Raw genomic sequence first — 20591 nt, forward strand, 5'->3', positions numbered from 1 at the left:
TTGATTACGAATTCGATGTTAAAAATACAAAATTTAAAGTTACCCATTCAATCTAGCGGACAAAATTTTCAAGCGAATCCGCAGTTTTGAAAATTACGTTTGCCATATTGACCCGCTATATTACGTCTTTCAAATTTTGTATTTTTGACAGCTGATTCATAATCAGTGACCTTTTATTACATTGGGAAATCTTCATAAAATATCCCCCTTTTGGAACGGAGAGGGAGGTTACGCCGGACTCTTACCGGCTAAAAACCCCGTGGTGGTCCATCCTATACAGGGACTTAGGGAGGCGCCTCGGTATCGCAAGGCATTTCAACCAACAGGCACCCTCGAGCAGGCGCGAGTAATCAGAGACCTTGAAAACACCTGAATAACAAGTTTCAAGCAAATCTGGTCAATTTTAATAATTTTGTCTACGATATTGTATCAGTCATTTTGAATTTTTGACTTTGGATTTGTAATCAGCGATCCCAAAAATCCTCAGATAGTGCTTTTAAAATATAGTTATTAACTAAAACTTTGTTTAAACGAATTTAATCTCTAAAAATTACAATTTTTTTGTTATATTTATTACTACTAATTATTTTGATATATTTATTACTAACAAGTTATTTATTTAAAACAGTGCAACAAAATGCACATTTCGGGCCGATTTCTGAGGCCACGCCTACTATTTCCCCACTACCGCTCGAGGCTTGATGGCTGAACTGCCGATCGTGCGTGAAACACTGGAGCCTCAGGAGCGTCCGCATCTCAAAAATATGCTGGGTAGACTCTTTCGCTAAACTATTATTAGAGCATTTATCGAAATAATTTATTTTTATATTTAAACATTAAATTTTCTATATTTTTTGCAATAATTTCTTTACAGTTTTTTCAGGGGGGGGGGGGTAATATTAATCTCAATTTAATAATTCGTGATATTACTTAATCTTGTTCAATTTAGAACTGTTATGACTAAAAATTAATTTGGCACGCAGTTTATTGAATTTGAGTAAAGTATATAAAATCACACAAACAATACAACCACGAAGATCTAGTTGTGACCGTTGAAGGCATTCTTGTTCAATTTGTATTGATACAGTAACGGTCAAAATATCTCTTTACTATTAAATTTTCTATTATTAATGTATTATGTGTTTTGTGTAATAATATAATTGTAAGAATATATAATAATTATACAGTGTTTACAATATCATTCCATAATCACTTATGAGGTACTATTGTTAATGCATTCTTTTAATCACTTTTCCTGTAGGCCTATTCCATTAAAAAAGAAGATAAGCAAATATGGCTCGACAGGAAAGCAAAATTCTATATTGTAAAGTATATACATATTATATTTGAAATAAACGAAAAATTAAAAAAAAAGAAAAAAATAGTAACCAATTTGCATAAAAATGTTAATTTTCTTTTTTGTGTTGTTTGCATGATGTAACAAAGATAGTATAGCTACCAGAGATAGGAAGAATTAGTGCGCCTCAGCAAGAATTATTATGCGAACTAGTTCCTTCAATATCTCTGTGGATATATGCTATCTTTAGTACAATCGTACAAACAACATAAAAACGACATAAAATATATATTTTGCAATATAGAATTTTACTGTTTTGCCATGCCATATTTTCTCGTCTTCTTTATTGGAATAGGCTTACTGGGGAACCAACATGAAAGAAAAAACAATAGTACCTTATGGGTGATATGGGAAACTATTAACACATTATAATTATTAAATATTGTTACAATTATACTATTACGAGGAATACATATAATACATTAATAATAGAAAATTTAATTCAAAATAGACAAAACGAGTTTGAGAGCCGTGCTGGGTGTTGTGCCCAAAACTATAATTTTTTAATTAATGCGGGCGTTACAATGCGTTATCAAGATCATGTATCATAGTTTTCTAAATTTTTTACTTTTATTAGAATTTATTTTGGTATCCAAACGTGTTTCCTTTTTAATAAATTAGATGCGTTAAGTTTATAAGATTTGTAATTTAATTATTTAATTATTTGTTGTTGTAGATTCTAAGATTTGTACTGAAGAAGCCGTTTATTAAAGATCAAAACGTTTACTTTATTTATTTTAATAATTATTTTGATTTTTGTGCACAACACCCAGCACAGCTCTTAAGCTTGTTTTTTCTATTTTGAATTGTCATTCAGAAGAGCCTTGACCACCTTATTTGTTTATAATTTTTCAATTTACACGAGTGTTACAATGCGTTATCAAGATCATGTATCATCGTTTCCTAAATTTTTTACTTTTATTAGAATCTATTTTAGTATCCAAACATGTTTTCTTCTTAATAAATTTGATGCGTTAAGTTTATAAGATTTATAATTTAATTATTTAATTATTTGTTGTTGTAGATTCTAAGATTTGTACTGAAGAAGCCGTTTATTAAAGATCAAAACATTTACTTCATTTTAATAATTATTTTGATTTTTGCGCACAACACCCAGCACAGCTCTTAAGTTCGTTTTTTTTATTTGGAATTGTTATTCAGAAGAGCCTTGACTCCCTTATTTATTTATAATTTTTCAATTCACACGGATGTTACAATGCGTTATCAAGATCATGTATCATTGTTTCCTACATTTTTTATTTTTATTAGAATCTATTTTTGTATCCAAACATACTTCCTTCTTAATAAGTTCGATGCGTTAAGTTTATGATAAGATTTGTAATTTAATTATTTAATTATTTGTTGTTATAAATTCTAAGATTTCTACTAAAGAAGACCGTTTATTAAAGGTTAATCGAAACGTTTACTTCATTTATTTTGATGATTATTTTTGTTTTTGCGTACAACATCCAGCACAGCTCTCAAGTTCGTTTTGTCTATTTTGAATTGTCATTTAGAGGAGTCTTGACTTTTTTATTTGTTTATAATTTTAGAAAATTTAATGATATTTATTAACTTTAGCTTACAAAAAAGCCATAAAGGGACTTGGTTTACAATCTTTATCCTTAACTCACGCATCCATCCATACCTTGTTCCATTCCATATTAGCCTATCTTTGTTCCTACTCTTTATACGCATTTCTCTTTCTTTTCCACGCGCTCGCGGTGCTAACTCCCTATACTTATTCTATAACCCATCCTTGGTACATCACGGCGCAACAGTCCGCCCAGGCAAACAAACACCGTACCATGTACAGCAAGTCTGTCCCGAACGAACTCTAGCAACACACCGCACACATTCCTATATCTATACCTATACCTATGCCTAATTCTGTTTCCATCTTAACTCCTAATTTACATTCTTCTTTCGCGTATCCTCACATTCTTCTTTCTTTGTACCTCCATTCCTTGGTTCCTCCTTTTCTTCTTCTCGATTCTTCTTTCATCTTTCTTTTCTCTCCTCTCTCTTCTCTTTTCTGTTTCTTATACCAAATATATTTAATAATTCTTATAGCCTCCTTTTTACTCAGCCTTCCAGAGATTACTTATTATCTCTACGCAGAAATGCAGAAATTATGGAATTGTTCCAATACAACGTGACAAGAATTACCCACAGTGTGAACTTGTTGCTGCAGAGGAGATCCACGGCGCACTTCCGTCCCCTCTGCATCTACCTCTGCTGTCTTATTCCATACAATCTTTCTTCAACCTCTGTAAGCACAGTCTCCAAAGGCAAAAGATCCGGCTCCATTTCTCTTTCTCCTTTAACAATCCAACAGCCTCTTTTTTTTCTTACTAAAATTCCGGTTTCTCTTTCCTTTCTGCTTACACCTCTGTCGCCTCCTTATCCTATATATTTATTCTATTTCCTTTTTTTTTTCTTTTTTTTTTGCCTGTATCTTTTCCTCTATCCTTTATGCTTCATAACCTCAATCTCCTGTACCTCTTTCTCCATCCTTTATGCTTTGTAACCTCAATTTCCAACGGCCGGTGATCTGAGTTTCCTTGGTCTCCTTCTTCACATACCAAGTCATCCAGGATTCTTAATTAACCAATTACTTATGCAATTCAACTATACCTTTACATTTCCATTTCCTTTACGTTTACTTTTACAATATCTATCTCTATACTTATGTCTATACCTGGTCCTATTTCCTACCTTACATTCTAATTTCCTTTCGCTATTTCTTTCCTATAATATCACTCTTCTCACCGTCTTTGTATTTCTATACATTCCTTCCAATCTCCTTTTCTTTCATTCATTCCTTCTTCTTTCATTTACAATATGTCACTCATTCTCCATAAATCATTCTGCCTGATTTCTTGCATTATCTATCGTCTTTTCTTTCCTATAGTTGTTTCTGCCTTTATTTTTAACCTTTTATTCCTCTAACCTATTCTCCTAACACTCTTTCTCTTTGCCCTTTTTGTTTTCCTTACCTTCCATGTTTAATTCCTACCTTACCGGCCCTTCCGGATTCTCCCCCCTCATTGTCCGCTCTAACCTATTCCTGTTCCTTCCACCTATGTCTTACAATATCTTCTCAATTCTTTTTCCCCTACATCCGCCTCCAATTACCCGTCTTCTCTACCTTCTTACCTCTCTAGTTCGTGCCTCTTTACTTTCCAATACTTCCTAATATACTACGAGTGAGGCCCGATTGCGCACATAAACTATCGGACACAAGAGCATTTCCGATGTGTGTCCGATCATTACTGTGTCCGATCGGGTCCGTGTCCGATTGGGAAATGCTCTTGTGTCCGATAGTTTATGTGCGCAATCGGGACAGTCCCTATACTACAAACACTCATACTCAGTTTCACTCTATCTCCATTCACATCCATACATCATCGCGCCATTTAATCAAGTTCGCCATCTAACAAAGTCTTTAGAAAATTTAATGTTTAAGTATGAAAATAAATTATTTTGATAAATGCTCTAATAATGGTTTAGCTGAAGGGGTATCCAGCATATTTCTGACGAGATGGGCACGTCCCTGAGGCCATAGCGCTTTGCGTGCAATCGGCGGTTTGGCCGCTGAGCCTCGAGCAGTAGTGGGGAGAGAGTAGGCGGTAAGGTATCTTCTCAGACTTTAGCCCGAAATGTGCATTTTGTTGCAAGCACTAACTGATTTAAAATATGGTTTTAAAAATTGATTTATTTATTAGAGGAAACTTGTAACAATCCAGTAATACCAAACATGCTAAAGGAATACGTGAGACAATTGATTTATTGGTAAAACAAACTTGGTTGATAGTTATAGCTCCCAGAGCTATATCGTATAGCAAAGAATTACAAGAAGGGCTAATGAGAATCAAGACGCTGATGTTGGTGCGTATATTCTTTTTTGAGTTTATTCCAAATGGATTCAGTACGTTTCGACTCTGTTTCGAGTCATCTTCAGCAATAAAATCAAGGTCAGAAAGCCTTCACTTCACATGGCTTGGTCTTATATCTTATTGGGCCATGTGAAATGGAGGCTTTCTGACCTTGATTTTATTGCTGAAGATGACTCGAAACAGAGTCGAAACGTACTGAATCCATTTGGAATAAACTCAAAAAAGAATATACGCACCAACATCAGCATCTTGACTCTCATTAACCCTTCTTGTAATTCTATTAACTTTCGAAAGTCCTTCCACTTTTTCGTATAGCAAAGAGTTAATGATAAATCCTTACAGAGAAAATGACTAATGTACATACACTAATATTGAAAAAATACTGTACGCCAACTCCAGTTATGTCAGTCATCTATATTTGTCATATCATGTGAATGGCTTAATACTCAACACACATTGATGTGTTAATTTAAATTGCCAGTTTAGTATATTAAAATTGGAGATATTTAAACGTGTTATTTTAACACGTTTTATGTAATAAAAGTTTATTTAATAATATGTAATAAAAGTTTATTTCTAGAAAATTTTGAATCTCGAATCTTACATTTATGGTGTAAACTTTTAAAATAAAATAATGGTCAGATATATTGCCAAATACTAACGATACTCAGTTATCCGAATAGTAATAAAAAAACCGGATAAGTCAGATACCGAATACTTATCAGATTTCCAGCACATACCTAGTTATTTTGATATCAAGATAGCTTTTTGTTCTGCTTAGATATTTTTTAATTTATTCCATGTGATGAAAACATTACAACATTTTAATTGTTTCTAAAATTATAAGATTTTAGAAACATTTTTGTTGTAACATTTCATATGACATTTTACAAAATTCTTTCAGAATTATTGCACGAAATGCGAAAGATTGAAACATTTCTAAAGACTTTTCGCAGCAAATAATGCTGTATGAGCAAATAAGAAATTCACTAAATTCAGTCCAATGTGTCATGTTAATACGCAATCTCTCGCATTTCTTCCTTTCTCTCTCATACTTCTTATTCTTTTCACAGTTTCACTCGAAACCAACTCTTCAAATAGCAGCGGTTGGCACGAGATGGTATCGTAGCGAACTACAACGCGGCCAGTTCTCAGTGTTCCCATGACCTCATGGTGTTCAAAAGACTGTCACACTGACATTTGACTGTCATGCTGTCCCGTTGATTGTCGTACTGACATTTTACTGCCTTCTGTAGCAGTTACTTCTCTTATACCTCTTGTCAATCTTAACTATCTACTGTGTACAGAGGTAACAGAGAGAAGGGGGAAAGGGGAAGAATCTATATGTTTAGCAACAACTGCTAAATCGCCTGCAATTATTAAAACCAAAATCAATCATCGAGCGTAATTATATCACATTCGTGTATACTTTCTTTTTGATTCATAGTCTCTTTAAGTATATTTTATATATCCATATGTAGTATCTGTTGTGTTATCTCGATTAAAATCTTTGAATGATTTAACGTTGGAGCTAATAATCTAAAAATATGTGACACAGCATAATACGATATTAAAGTAGGTCATACGACAGAGTAGAGAATAAAAAGAAAAATTCCGTCTTAGGATCGGTGTGTGTAAAGATACAAATTATGTAAACGAGGAAATATGGAGTGCATCCACGTATTGGGACAGTATCGTAGAAAATATGTTTTGACAGGAATTTTGTCAAATTTGACTATAATTGTATCAATAAATATTGTACATAACAGTTTCAGATCTAGAGTTTTATTTTAAGACGTTTGTCGATCACGATGTCTCGAGCATTATCTTCGATATTATACCGTAATTTTCTCGTCTTTCTTAGAGAAAGACTATAAATTTTTAAATATTATGATATCGTAAGGAATCACTGGATCTTGTGGATCGGAACAAAAATTCTAGAACATTTGATGTAGAAGCAGTTTTGTTGCGGTCGTGGCAGCACAACAAACAGTAGAGATTAGAGAGCGATGTGTGTGAGATGGCTTTATTGTTTAGGCATTTATGAAGGCACAATTATACATCAATTTTTAATTAGAATCATTATTTGTACAAGAAAAATTGTCCGGTCCATGTATATCATTAGATTATAACTTCACAGTAAAGCATCTAACACTGAATTATAAAAAATGTTTTTGAAGTGAAAACTAATTTATTCACGTGTGATTAAAACAATCGAAAGTGATGAACGTACAATTACAAGTGTTGAACTCGTCTTATTAACTGCCATGTGTAAGATGCTACCTTTTTCATTGTTTATAATTATATAATACAGAAATTATATACATAAACACACATACACACACACGCACGCACGCCGCGTGTGCGTGTGTGTATGTATATATGTATATGTAGGTATTATACATACATACATATACAGGGTGATTCAGAATAACTTTATGTCCTTGAAGAGACATATTCCTGAGGTTATTCTGAAACAACTTTTCCTTTGGCAAAAACTTGTCTAAAGCATAGTTTTTAAATAATAAAAGGAAACAGTTATCCAATAACCGGCGCATATAGCGGTGAAACAGGGCCGGCGCAACTCACCGTTCAATATGGGCGATTACGTAAGGCGATCGCAGAGATAAGCAGACAACTCGAACACTGCTTTTCCTCCCTTCCTCCTCTCTTTCATTCTCTCTCAAAACCTTTATCTCATTCTCATTTTTTTCTTAATTATTTATCAGTTCATGCATTAAAATAATGCTAGAATTAAAAACAATATTTAATTATTTGACATCTTTTTAATAATTTTGTACGAGTAAAAAAATATTTTTTTTAAGTCAAAATCATATTTCAAATGCGTGAATAAAAAATAAAAATGCAAAGTGAAAGAGAGAGAGAGAGGTTTGATCAAATTTGAACGTGTATACTCACATATCATCCTGCACAGCAATCAGCTTTATCTTATCGAAGACAGAACATCCTTTAAACTCAAGAACACATATTAAACTCAAGATTTTCCTCTTCTTAAATCACATCACTTGTCACATTCACTGCAATCATTGTCTTGATCGATAATTACTAATCACTTTATACAAATCACTATCGTCAATTACTATTAGTCACTACTAATCACGCGTGAGAATTACTCAAAGAAAGAAACACGTGTTTACACGACAAACACACGACACGTGTTTGCAACAAAGAGGTTGGGTTAGGTTATATCCTCTTTGCTTCACGAGCGAGCAGTCGACTAATTTTATTAGTCGCGGTATCACTGCGTGATTGACGTTCAAAAAGCGATAACTAAAAATTAAAAATACTGTTGCTCCCGTGTGTTATGCCTGTGACCATGAACTCGAAGATTTCACGGTTATTCCGGACGGATGTGATTTAAGAAGAAAAGAAAAAAATATCGAGTTTAATATGGATATTTTGTCTTTGCGAAGATAAAGGCTGATTGCTGTGCAAAATGATAAGTGAGTATACACGTTCAAATTTGATCAAATTCATCTCTTTTTCTTTCTTTCTCACTCTGCATTTTTATTTTTTATTCACCATTTTAAATCGCCCATATTTTTGGCTTAAAAACAATATTTTTTTACACCAGGCATGGCCCCGTGGGCGCCCACGAAGCATGCGAGGAGGAGAACATGCTCCCTCTTCGCACGGTTGCTTCTTCTCGTCTTTCCTTCTGACTCCGCGATCCACCTATCCCCTCCATACGACCGCTCTCGATCCCTACTATGCTACAGTATGTGCACGTGACTCGCGCGTGTGGAAGGGGAAGCGGAGAAGCTCGAGCTATAATTTGTGTGCCATGCCTGTTTTACACGTACAGAATTATTAAAAGCAAGGCGTCAAATAATTAAATATTGTTTTTAATTCTAGCATTATTTCAGTGTTAGTGTATGAATTGATAAATAAATAAGAAAAAAATGAGAATGAGAATGTGATAAAAGTTTTGAGAGAGAATAAGAGAGAGGGGGAAGAGAGGAAAGCAGTGTTGAGGAAAGCTGTCAGCTTGTCACTGCGATTGCCTTACGTAATCGTCCATATCGAACGGTGAGTTGAGCCGGCCCTGTCTCACTGCTATACGCGCCCAGTTATTGGCTAACTATTTCCTTTTATTATTTAAAAACTATGCTTCGGACAAGTTTTTGCCAAAGAAAAAGTTGTTTTAGAATAACCTCAGGAATGTCTTTTCAAGGACATAAGGTTATTCTGAAACACCCTGTACACACACACACACACACACGCGCGCGCGCGCGCGCGTGTGCGTGATACCTTAATAATATGATGACATTATAATATTTAATAAAATTAAATATTTGTTTTCAGATCACTGCTCTAATCATTATACTGATTATTGTCTATTTGTGTTTATGAAAATAATTTATAAAAATTATATGATAAGAGAAAATTAAAAAAAAAGATACAATAAGACAATTTATTTTTTCAGTCCGACAATATAATTTTTAAAGTTGTAATGAATATTATGTAATGGCAATTAACGGGATGAGTGCATCCAAAAAAGATTAATTTATTTTTTTCTCCGAAATTAAACGAGAACGAGAAGTCTGAGACTATCGAGAAACATAGAATAAATATCTTTACAAAATATGTGTTATTATTCAACATATTTACACGCAAAGAAAACTTCTGCAGTTAATGATCTTAATGTTGATAGAAACGTAACGTAGTGTCAATCACTATTATTATTTACATTTACCTCTGGTGCCTTAGCACTTTACAATCTAATCGAAAAATCGATACAATTTCTTGCGTAATTTAAAACTTTTTAATTCTTAACTCGATAGAATTCTGTAGAACTTGTGTATGATGACGTGGTAACGAGCTATAAAACTATAAACGTTCTATAAAAATATCCTACAAATCTCATTCGCGTGTATACATATCTGAATTTCAGTTCATTTTAATTCACATTTTTATATTAGCCTAACATATATTTTTAATTAGATATATGAGCTACTGTGTAACATTGAATTGCCGTTTGTCATGAGTTTTTGTATTTATTATTGTGTAATATTATGAAAAAGAGCAATAATAATAATAACTTCCAAAATTTAAACTTTCATAGATTAATATACATATTAATTGTATAATAAGGATGAAAAAATGCGTTACGATCAAATATTGATCTTTCCCTTTTTACTAAACGTATAAAAACAAACTTTTAATTTTGCTTTTAATTATGTTATAAAAAATATGTATTTTTATATTAAATTATAATTTATATAACATAATATACACTACTCAAGAAATTAGGGAATCGCTTTTCCTCAGAAAATTTTTGCCCATTTTTAAACTATGATTACTCAGTTAATAATTAACGCAAAAATTAATTTAAAATGTGTTTTACAGAGCAAAACTCTACTATACTTTAGGTTTTATTCAATTTATTACTCAAAGATGTAATTGGCTTTGAATAAGGATATATTTGAGATATTTAAAATCTTAAAAAATTGTAGTTCTTCACTATCTAATTAAAAAATTGATGAATCTAATCATTAATACCATTTGAAAGTACGGAATTTATTCTTTCAAATAAAAAAAGTTTTTGCTCTACATCCATTATTTCGATATATGAGCTAGTATGTAACATTGAATTGCTGTTTGTCATGAGTTTTTGTATTTATTATTGTATATTATGAAAAAGACCAATAATAATAACTTCCAAAATTTTAGATATTGCAGTTTAAAATCCCGGGTGGAAATTACGACTTGGCGCTGTATGGGCCTCGGCTAGTTTTCCACAAGTTAATGTGGGCGCTATGATGGAAGGCTAGCCTGGGACTATACTGGGCGGTAACGGCTATAATGGCCAGCCCCAATATTGGAAAACTATCTAGGCCCTGATTCGCTATGCGGTGTAGCCCCAGATTTCAAGAATTATCACACAATCGCCAAATTTCACGTTAAGGTGCAACTTGTAATCACAAAACAAACTAAAGCTCGTAACGTTACTCTGTCGATTCCAGTTGCCAAGTGACACGCAACTGTTTGTAGTCACCGCTGCGTTCCGTTTGGACGCTCACACGCTGTGAGTATTATTTGTTCTTTGTTTAACATTTGATAAACAACAAAGATGAAGTGAGCGCTGTAAACATAAAAAGCATCCTAACAAAACGCAGCCCTAATGTCGAGGGCTGCGAATCTGCGCCTGAAGACTCAAAAGAAGTCCCATATACAGTCGGTGCAATGTGCAATGTACAATACAAATTAGGTACAATAGGAGACTGTAGCTGTGGCCAACTCAAACTACATGCAACGGCTGTACGTGCAACGGGGTTGATAGTTAGATACAGGCCACGATAATAGCTTGAGTGTCGAATACCTTTACGAAATGTTGAATTATTTTACATTTTTCTTATATATTATTTAATAATATTAGATACATTAAAATATGACTACCATGATCCTGCCTCACTGGCCGGGCGCTAGCTAGCCCCCGGCTGATTTTTCCATCTTGGCACACCCGCACAATTCTGTCTAGCGCCTAAATGACATACTAGGCAGCGCCCGGCTAGATTTTCGATACTGGCATGCCACGACATTCCCCACGGGGCCCAATACAAAAATTTTGATCGCCCAGACACATTTCCACCCGGGATATCTTTTGTTTTTTTTATGATTTTAATACAAAACCGCCAACATTTGTATAACCGCCGATGTGTACCACGGACAGGTTACTTGGTCGGATTTTACATATCATATGTGCGCACGTGCGTGCGTACGTGCGTATATGTCTATGATAACGTGTGTGTATGTGTATGTAGAATTTTTTTTAATAAGAAATGTTGCCATCTCTTTGTTGTATTATCTTGTATTACTTTGGTAAATTTAGAAGAGGTACTGTGTTAAATTTGGAATGAAATTTCTTAATCTGGTATAAAAAAAGTGCATCAACATAAAATTAATATTGCGCAACGTAATACGTTGAAGTAGTGACAACACATTTTATTAAAAAAAAATTTCTACATATACATACATGTACATGTCATTACACACACACACACACACACACACACACACACGCGCGCGCGCGCGCGCGCAATGTTCAAAATTTGATCGATCAGCTTCCCGTGGTGCATATCGGGTTACGCAAATGCCGGTGATATCGTGTAGAAATCATAAAAAACAGGGATACTTCAAATTGCGATATTTTACTAAATAATAGATGTAGATCAAAGTTTTTTTTTTTATTTAAAAGGACAAATTCCGTATTTGAGAGATGATATTAATGATTATGTTCACTAATTTTTTTGTTAGGCGACGGAGAACTGTAAATTTCCAGATTTTTGATATCTTAAATACGTTCTTATTCGAAGCTGACCACATCTTTGTGTAATGATCTGAATAAAATTGTACTAAAACACTTTATAGTAGAAAATTTGTAAAACTCTTTTATTTATTTTTACTTTAATTATTAGCTAAATAATTACAGTTTAAAAAATGACAAAATTTCTAAGGAAAAGTAATCCCCTAATTTTTTGACCAATTATATAATTATAAACGATTATTTGAAACCAACCGTAATTTTTTTTGAAGAATTAAATTTTCTGTGCTTGTAAAGATTTAATGAAATTTATTTTTGTTTTCTGCCTTTTAACCCTTTATCGGGATAGAATTTTGACCTTACCGTTTGCAATAAGAAATTTTAAAAAACAGAGTAACTTCTTTTATTTTTCCTGATTATATAAAAATCGAAAAAAAATTTAGTATACTTCTAGTTGATCCTTTAAAAAGTTTTTACTATTATAGAAGTTGTATATTTATTTTTTATAAATTCAAATAGGAGTTTTAAAAAAATTAAAAACAAACAATATTGATTAAAGTTATAAACAATAATAAGTTATATGAAACTGGCGAAATTAAAACATAAAAATAGAAGGCCTATGTCAGTCACAGCGATTCTTGATGCCGAATAATAATTTTTAATTTTTACAATTTTTAATTCAAACTGCGCGCTGCATATTTGTCGGATTTGAAATACAGTCATAAAGCCATAACAGTAATATTAACGCTTTTAGAAGCATATATAATATCTCCCCCCTTTCTCCGGAAAAAAATAACACTTCAGCTAGGGTTCAAACCTAAATCTCCCGAGTTCTGTGCGGGCGTTCTACCGAGGCATGTACCTTGGTGGTCGAAGTGGTAGGACGCCCGCATGAAATTCAAGAGATCCAGGAGATTTGAACCTGGCTGATTTTTTTGCAATAAAATACTTGACAGTTTTTATTTTGTAGAGGGGGGATATTATATATGCATCTAAAGGTATTAATATTACTATTTTGGTTCCATGACTGTGTTTTAAGTCTGACGAATATGCGGCACGCAGTTTGAGTTGGAAATTGTAAAAATTAAAAATTATTATTCGGCATCAAAAACCGCCTGTGACTAATATAAACCTTCTATTTTTGTGTAAAAATTTATAACTGATATTAATAAATAAAAACAAAATTCTTTCAGGTTATAATACTTAAGGGTATAATATATACTTCGTAAAAAATATTACATGTAAAGAATGCAAAAGTTTTTACCTTTTTTCAAATTTTTATTTATTTATGTTTCATATTTATTTTTATTTATTTATATTTTTAAAACTTATCGATTTAATCAAAAAATTATAAATATAAAAAAGCCTTTCTATAAGCCACCGTTGTTATTAGTGTGTACAAAGTAATGATATCTATTATTAATTGTTACAATATTCAAACATTTTAATTCTCTTAACCGAGAGGGTTTCCGAATTGATGCCATGTGCGTCTTGGGCACTTTGCCGACGTTTTGCAAACATTGCAGCTTGCATCATCAGGGCTGAGAGCTCCGATACTGAGCTCCCTTCCGGAAACCCTCTCGGTTAACGATATCAATGGCTACGAAAGCCTCAAGACTGGAATATTAATTCTCTTATTCGTTCCTCTTTAGTGAACGGGATAAATTATAGATCACATTCATAATAGCAGAACGGAATTTTTTAGATGAAATCTCATAGATAATGAGTTTTTTATTGGTTATAAGGCGGTGAGCTAAACGTGGTAGGGAGAGCTCTTTATTCGATGGATTATCTTCACATCATTACTGTTATGTCTTCACATCGACATGGGTTCAGTGTCTTACTACTCACAAGGGCACTGTAGTGTGGGGAATCACTTAAAATTCACTCACTGAGTTTCGTCTTTCGTTTATGAATTTATTTCTTTCGAAGTAACAAAGGTTCAATCCACTCGCATGATAATCAATGTTCACGTGTGACGTGATATTTTGTATGTGCGTGAGATGACACGCTTCGTCGCGACAAACGCCTCAGGGAAGCAGCGGCCCTGAGTCTAAAGAGACGACGCCTAGGGGTAGCTGTCCCGAGTCGCGAACTCGCTTAGATATTCTTAGTCGAGGAAGATCGGACCGTTCGGACACTGCTAGGCTCGGACTTGACACGTTCGAGCGATTTCTGTTGCGCGTTTCGTAATCTGATGGAATCGATCCCTCATCCTTGGGCACGCCGTTCTTATAACTTCTGATTCCCGACCCTTCGTCCTGATTGGCACTCAGGTCGGGTAGGCGTACGTCCAGGATAACAAATCGAAACCGACCAGTTTTTAGTTTGACGAATGAGCTGTGAACAACTAAGACAACGATCGCCGCACCTAGGATGACGAACGCGACAATAGCCGTTCCCGGGTCATCGTTTTTATGGTTTAAGAGTCCGACGCCGCGGCGTCGGACCCTTTATCGCCTTTCAAGGAATGCATGTGTACAAACATTCGGCAATTGTCCGAAACTCGCCCGTTATCTCCTCGGCTATGAATTATATCGTTCGTTTTTTAGAAAGTGAAATATATAATATGATTCATAGCTATGAATGGTCATTTTGACATTATCGAACTGTGTAAGTGTGGGTCGTGCACGACATTGGTGTGTGTGTGTGTACATAACATACTCCCCCCGTTGAGAGGGTGAGCCGATCAACTATTCGCATAATGTAATCAATGTTATTTGTACATTCAAATGATGAGTTTATAAATCGAATGGTTATAATCTTGGGATCAGTTTACAATTGTTTTCACGACAATATCAAGGGGCTGACGTCCTGAGTCGATCCGTGATAACGCTTACAGTGGTTTTTCGCATATTGTGTTTGATCATGTATTTACGCAAATCATTACATGACTATCGCTCGATGGGAAGTGGACATAAGGCCCTTGCCGCTCGCTTGATGATGCCGGTTGCAGTTTTTATGGAGGCGGCTCGTACTATTCCGTCTGCGCCCGGATGTGTTTCTACGATTCTGCCTAGCATCCATTGATTACAGGGCAGATTTTTGTCCTTTATGCAGACAATACTCCCCGCTTCGAGCTTGGGTCCATCTTTCGTCCATTTGTTCCGGATTTGGAGTTCATTTAAATACTCCAGGTTCCATCGAGCCCAGAAGTCCTGTCGGATCTTCGAGATGTGTTGCCAAACAGATAGCCGGTTAACTGGAACACATGACAAATCGCCCTCCGGAAGGGTCGTCAACGGTTTGCCGATTAAGTAATGAGCGGGGGTTAACACAAGCAAGTCATTCGGATCTGATGATAGAGATGTGATCGGCCGTGAGTTAAGAATGCCTTCGACTTCAGTAATAAATGTATTCAATTGTTCAAATGTGAATAACGAATCTCCTACCACTCGTTTGAAGTGGTGTTTGAAAAGTTTAACCATCGACTCCCAAATTCCACCGAAATGTGGAGCGGCGGGAGGTATAAAGTGCCATGTAATTTTATGATCGCTTATGAATTTATTTAGAACGGTCTGATGTTGTTCAGAATTGAACAACGCATACAGTTCCTTGAGTTGGTTATTCGCGCCCACGAAATTGCTGCCGTTATCGGAGTGAATATGCGCTGGCATTCCGCGCCTTGCAATAAATCGTCGCAACGCTGCAATAAAACCCTCGGACGACAAATCGCTCACGAGTTCGAGATGCACCGCCTTGATTGACATGCACACGAATATGCAGATGTATACCTTGATTCGCGTTCGATTTCTATACTTTCTTTCCTTAATGTAAAACGGCCCACAGAAATCAATACCGGTGTTAGTGAACGGTATTGCTTCCTGTACGCGTGCGATTGGGAGATTTCCCATTTTGTGCTCGACTACTTGGGCATTGAATCGGAAACAACGCGCGCAGGAGCGTATAATTTTCCGTACTTGATTCCTGCCATCGAGTAACCAAAATTTTTGACGAACGAGGTGTAATGTAGTTACTATACCGGGATGATAATGTCTTTCGTGTGTTTCGCGAATAATACTATCAGTTAAGCTATGCCGGCTAGGAAGCAAAATCTGATGTTTTTGCGCGAAAGACATATTCGAGGCTTGTAGCCGTCCTCCGACTCTGATTACTCCGTTTTCGTCCAAAAATGGGTTCAACTTCGCGATTTTATTTGTGTGACTCAAATTGTTCTTTTTTAATTTCGCGATCTCGTCGGCGAAACGGCTAGCCTGTAGCCACCTTAATACTCGAATTTCGGCTTCGTCTAGCTCCTTCGCGTGTAATGGACCGGAGTATTCATTACGGGGCCGGAAACGACGGCAGTACGCGACAATTTTACGCAATTTGTAATAGGAGGCATGTTTATTAATTAATCCGAATCCGAAATCGTGTGCCTCGGTTATTAGACATACATTCTTTTTTAGTTCTGGTATTTCAATTATTTGGGGATCTTGTTTTGGCCATTTGTCTTCCTCCTCGACCAACCACGAAGGCCCGGACGACCACACCTTATTCTGGGTAAACGCTCGTGGTAATTGTCCTCTCGAAATTGCGTCCGCGGGGTTATCTGCAGTTCTGACATGTCGCCATTCATGTGATCCGGTGATTTCCTGAATGCTTTCTACGCGATTCGCGACGTACGTCTTTAATAAGTACGACGATGTGTTTAACCAATGCAATACTATAGTCGAGTCCGACCAAAAAACGATTTTGTTTATGGGAAAATCTAGCACGTCTTTTATTTCTTTGTATAATTGCGCTACTATTAATGCGCCGCACAACTCAAGCCGTGGTATAGTGACTGTTTTTAATGGTGCTACTCGCGATTTTGCGCACAGTAGTCTAACTATTGTGTCTCCGCATTCTCCCGTCGAACGCACGTATATGCATGCACCGTAGCCTACATTGCTCGCGTCACAAAATCCGTGCAATTGTACGTCTTGACAATTTTCAATTAGCAGTTTACGCGGGAAGGAAACTCGACTCATTGCTTCCCATTGTTTTATAAACTCTAACCATTCGGTATATATGTTTTGTGGCACAGACTCGTCCCACTGTAGACCACACCGCCACACGTCTTGCATTATTTTCTTAATGTATAGAATAATCGGGCCTAATAATCCTAAAGGATCAAATATCTTCGCGATTTCGGATAATATACTTCTTTTGGTAATTTTTCCGATATTTTTAATCGGATTCGTCGAGTAATATATTCCGTCATCGCGTGTATTCCACGATACGCCCAATGTTTTTAGAGCGCGATCTGTATTTAACGCGAAATTCTCGTGTAACGCGTTCATCGGTAAATCATTAATTACGCGTTTGTCGTTGGACGCCCACTGTCTTATACTAAACCCGCCGAGAGCTAGTAATGATATTATATCGTCTCGTAATTTTCGAGCCTCGTCTATTGTCTCAGTGCCGGTTAATAGATCATCTACGTATAAATGTGACTCGATTACTTCGGCTGCTCGCGGATATGACGATCGTTCGTCGTCTGCTAGTTTTTGGATGGTTCGAATTGCCAGGAACGGCGAAGATGCAATCCCGAAAGTGAGCGTATTTAATTGGAACGTTTTTATTTTCCCGTTTTTGCGCCATAATATGCGCTGATAGCGTCGATCTTCGTCGTGTACGAGTATTTGTCTGTACATCTTTTCGATGTCTGCTGTTAAGACGTAATTGTAAGAACGGAAGCGAAGTAAATGCGAAATTAACTTGTCTTGTACGGTCGGGCCTACCATCAGCGCATCGTTTAAAGATGTACCGTTACTTGTCTTTGCCGATGCGTCGAACACTACTCGCACTCTCGTAGTATTGCTTGATTCTTTAATTACCGAGTGATGAGGCATATAATAACCGTCATCTTCAGGTTCCTCGATTTCGGACATGTGGTTTAGATTTATATATTCGTCTATTACTTTAGTATACTCGATTTTTAATGTACTGTTCGCGTTAAGTTTGCGTTCCAATGCCGATAAACGTTTAAGCGCGATGACTCGGGAATCGCCGAGACGGGCGTTAATTTTTCGAAACGGTAAGCGAACTATGTATCGACCGTCTTCGTTACGCGATACCGTTCTTTGATAATGTTCTTCACATGCGATTTCCTCTGGGGAAAGTGATTTATTTGTCGCGACCTCTTCGATTTTCCAAAATTTAGAGATTAATTCTTCTAAACGCGTTAAATGACATATTGGATTTGCTGGTCTTTGCGATGTCGCATTCCCGGCGATTACCCATCCGAGTCGCGTCTTTTGTATGTAAAGATCGTGTTTTTCGTTTGATAAACTTATTTGACCGACTGCGAACAAGGAAAGCGTCGCTCCGGAACCGATTAATAAGTCGACCGGCTGCGGTAAATGGAAGTCTGGATCTGCGAGTCTGATATTTCGCGGTATTCTAACTGAGTTACGTGGGAATGTTTCGGATGGAACGAAATCGGTAATCGACGGAATTGTTAAACACGTCAGACTTTTTGTAAAATCGTCGTGTATGGATTGTATTGTGATATGCACTATGCCTTTCGACTCAGTGCTTGTGCCATTAATTGCGCTAATTGATAACGATTGCATCGTCACAGGCAATTTTAAACGATTTACCATCGATTCCGTAATAAAATTAGCAGTGGCACAAGTATCCAAGAGTGCACGACATTTGATTTGCTTGTGATTATCGCCTTGAATGTAAATTAATGCGCTCGTCATTAATTGTGGTGTAGAAACGTGTAAGGTCGCGAAATTCATTGTTCGATTGTCGGTTAGTCATTCGGTCTTAGTGCCGGACTCCTCGGTATTTGATGCAGTCGCTTTGATCGGTTTCGAGAAATTGTCAAGATGCAACAGCGTATTGTGCCGTTTTTGACAAATTGTGCAATTAGAAAATTTGCACGGGCTTTCGCGGTGGGAACGTAAACAGTTGTAACATAATTTTGCGCGTTTTACCGTTTCTATACGCTTTGGCACAGGTAATTGCTTGAATTCATCGCACAAATAAAGCGGATGTCGCTTAGTTTTGCATGTCACGCAATTACGCGACGCGTTTGTTACAAAAATTCGATTCGCCGGGTGCATTCGCTTTCTTTTTGCCGCGGGCTCGCCGATAGTTTTATCTGAATCGTATGTCTTTGTCTTCTCGCGTCTCGATGCACAGACCGCGGTTTTGTATATGAACTCGTACAATTGGTCTAAATTCGGAAGTTCCTCTCTGTCTAAAGTCGCCTCCCACTTATTTAACGTATTTTTCGGCAGTTTGCTTTCAAGTAGGTAGACGATCACATCGGATCCGACCGATGCTCCTAACGCGGATAACGAAGCGAGATGTTGTTGAGTTTCATCTGCCAATTTAGTCAAGCCGGCGGTGGTTTCCTTATCTAATACCGGTAAGTTTACGATGCACGAAATGTGCCGCTGAACTAGAATTCGTTTAACTTCATAAGAGCGTTCTAATAACTCCCATGCTTTCGCGTAACTTATTCCGTCTATCTCAAGAATTTTTATTTTATTTGCAGCTTCTCCCCTTAACGCCGATCTTAAATAATGTAATTTGTCAATGTCTGTTAGATCGTTCTGATCGCCGATCATGCTACGAAAGGCATTTTTAAACGATAGCCAACCTTCAAATTTGCCGTCGAAGGTAGGCAGCGGCGCCTCGGGTAGTTTGATTCGCCGTTTTTTCGCGGTGGTTATGGAATCCGCGACAGCGCTCTGTGATCCGTTACTCGACGTGCCGGGATCCGACGTGCTCCCAACGTTCACGATGTTCTCGATTCTGCCCGCGAGATCGAAAAACCGGGTTTGTAGAGTTAAAAATTCCTCCTGATTGTTATCATTCGGATCCAAGATCGCGAGTTCGTCGTTTTGTTCCTCAAACGCGTGGTATACTTCGGTTAAACGGGCAATCCGCAGTTTTATTGCAGCATTATCTAACGCATTCTTATCGAGGAGATTCGTTAAATTCGTTATCTGCGACTTCAATGAAGTCCGTTTTTGTAATAGAAGCTTGACTCTATCAGGCATTTTAGCGACCGTAATAAATTGAATTCGAATGGCTTACTTTATGTGTG

The 20591-nt window shown here is 36.3% G+C and overlaps 2 protein-coding genes across 3 annotated transcripts in view; one reads left to right on the plus strand and one right to left on the minus strand.

Annotated features, from left to right (window-relative positions):
• Window positions 1-7467, plus strand: part of LOC105204990 (WD repeat-containing protein 26) — a 55541-nt gene extending 48074 nt beyond the window's left edge. The window contains exon 11 of one of the 2 annotated variants that reach the window (XM_026140046.2): window positions 6330-7467. In XM_026140046.2, the coding sequence (XP_025995831.1) occupies window positions 6330-6385 (56 nt within the window). In that variant the 3' untranslated portion in view covers window positions 6386-7467. The remainder of the gene's footprint in view (window positions 1-6329) is intronic. The other variant, XM_026140047.2, reaches the window with a different exon arrangement.
• A 7968-nt stretch (window positions 7468-15435) lies between these two features.
• LOC120356999 lies at window positions 15436-19272 on the minus strand. Its single transcript, XM_039446178.1, has one exon. The coding sequence runs from the start codon at window positions 19270-19272 to the stop codon at window positions 15436-15438; it is 3837 nt and encodes a 1278-aa protein (XP_039302112.1).
• Window positions 19273-20591: the final 1319 nt, after the last annotated feature.

Source organism: Solenopsis invicta, chromosome 2 (genome assembly GCF_016802725.1).
Source record: "Solenopsis invicta isolate M01_SB chromosome 2, UNIL_Sinv_3.0, whole genome shotgun sequence".
NCBI classification, from domain to species: domain Eukaryota; kingdom Metazoa; phylum Arthropoda; class Insecta; order Hymenoptera; family Formicidae; genus Solenopsis; species Solenopsis invicta.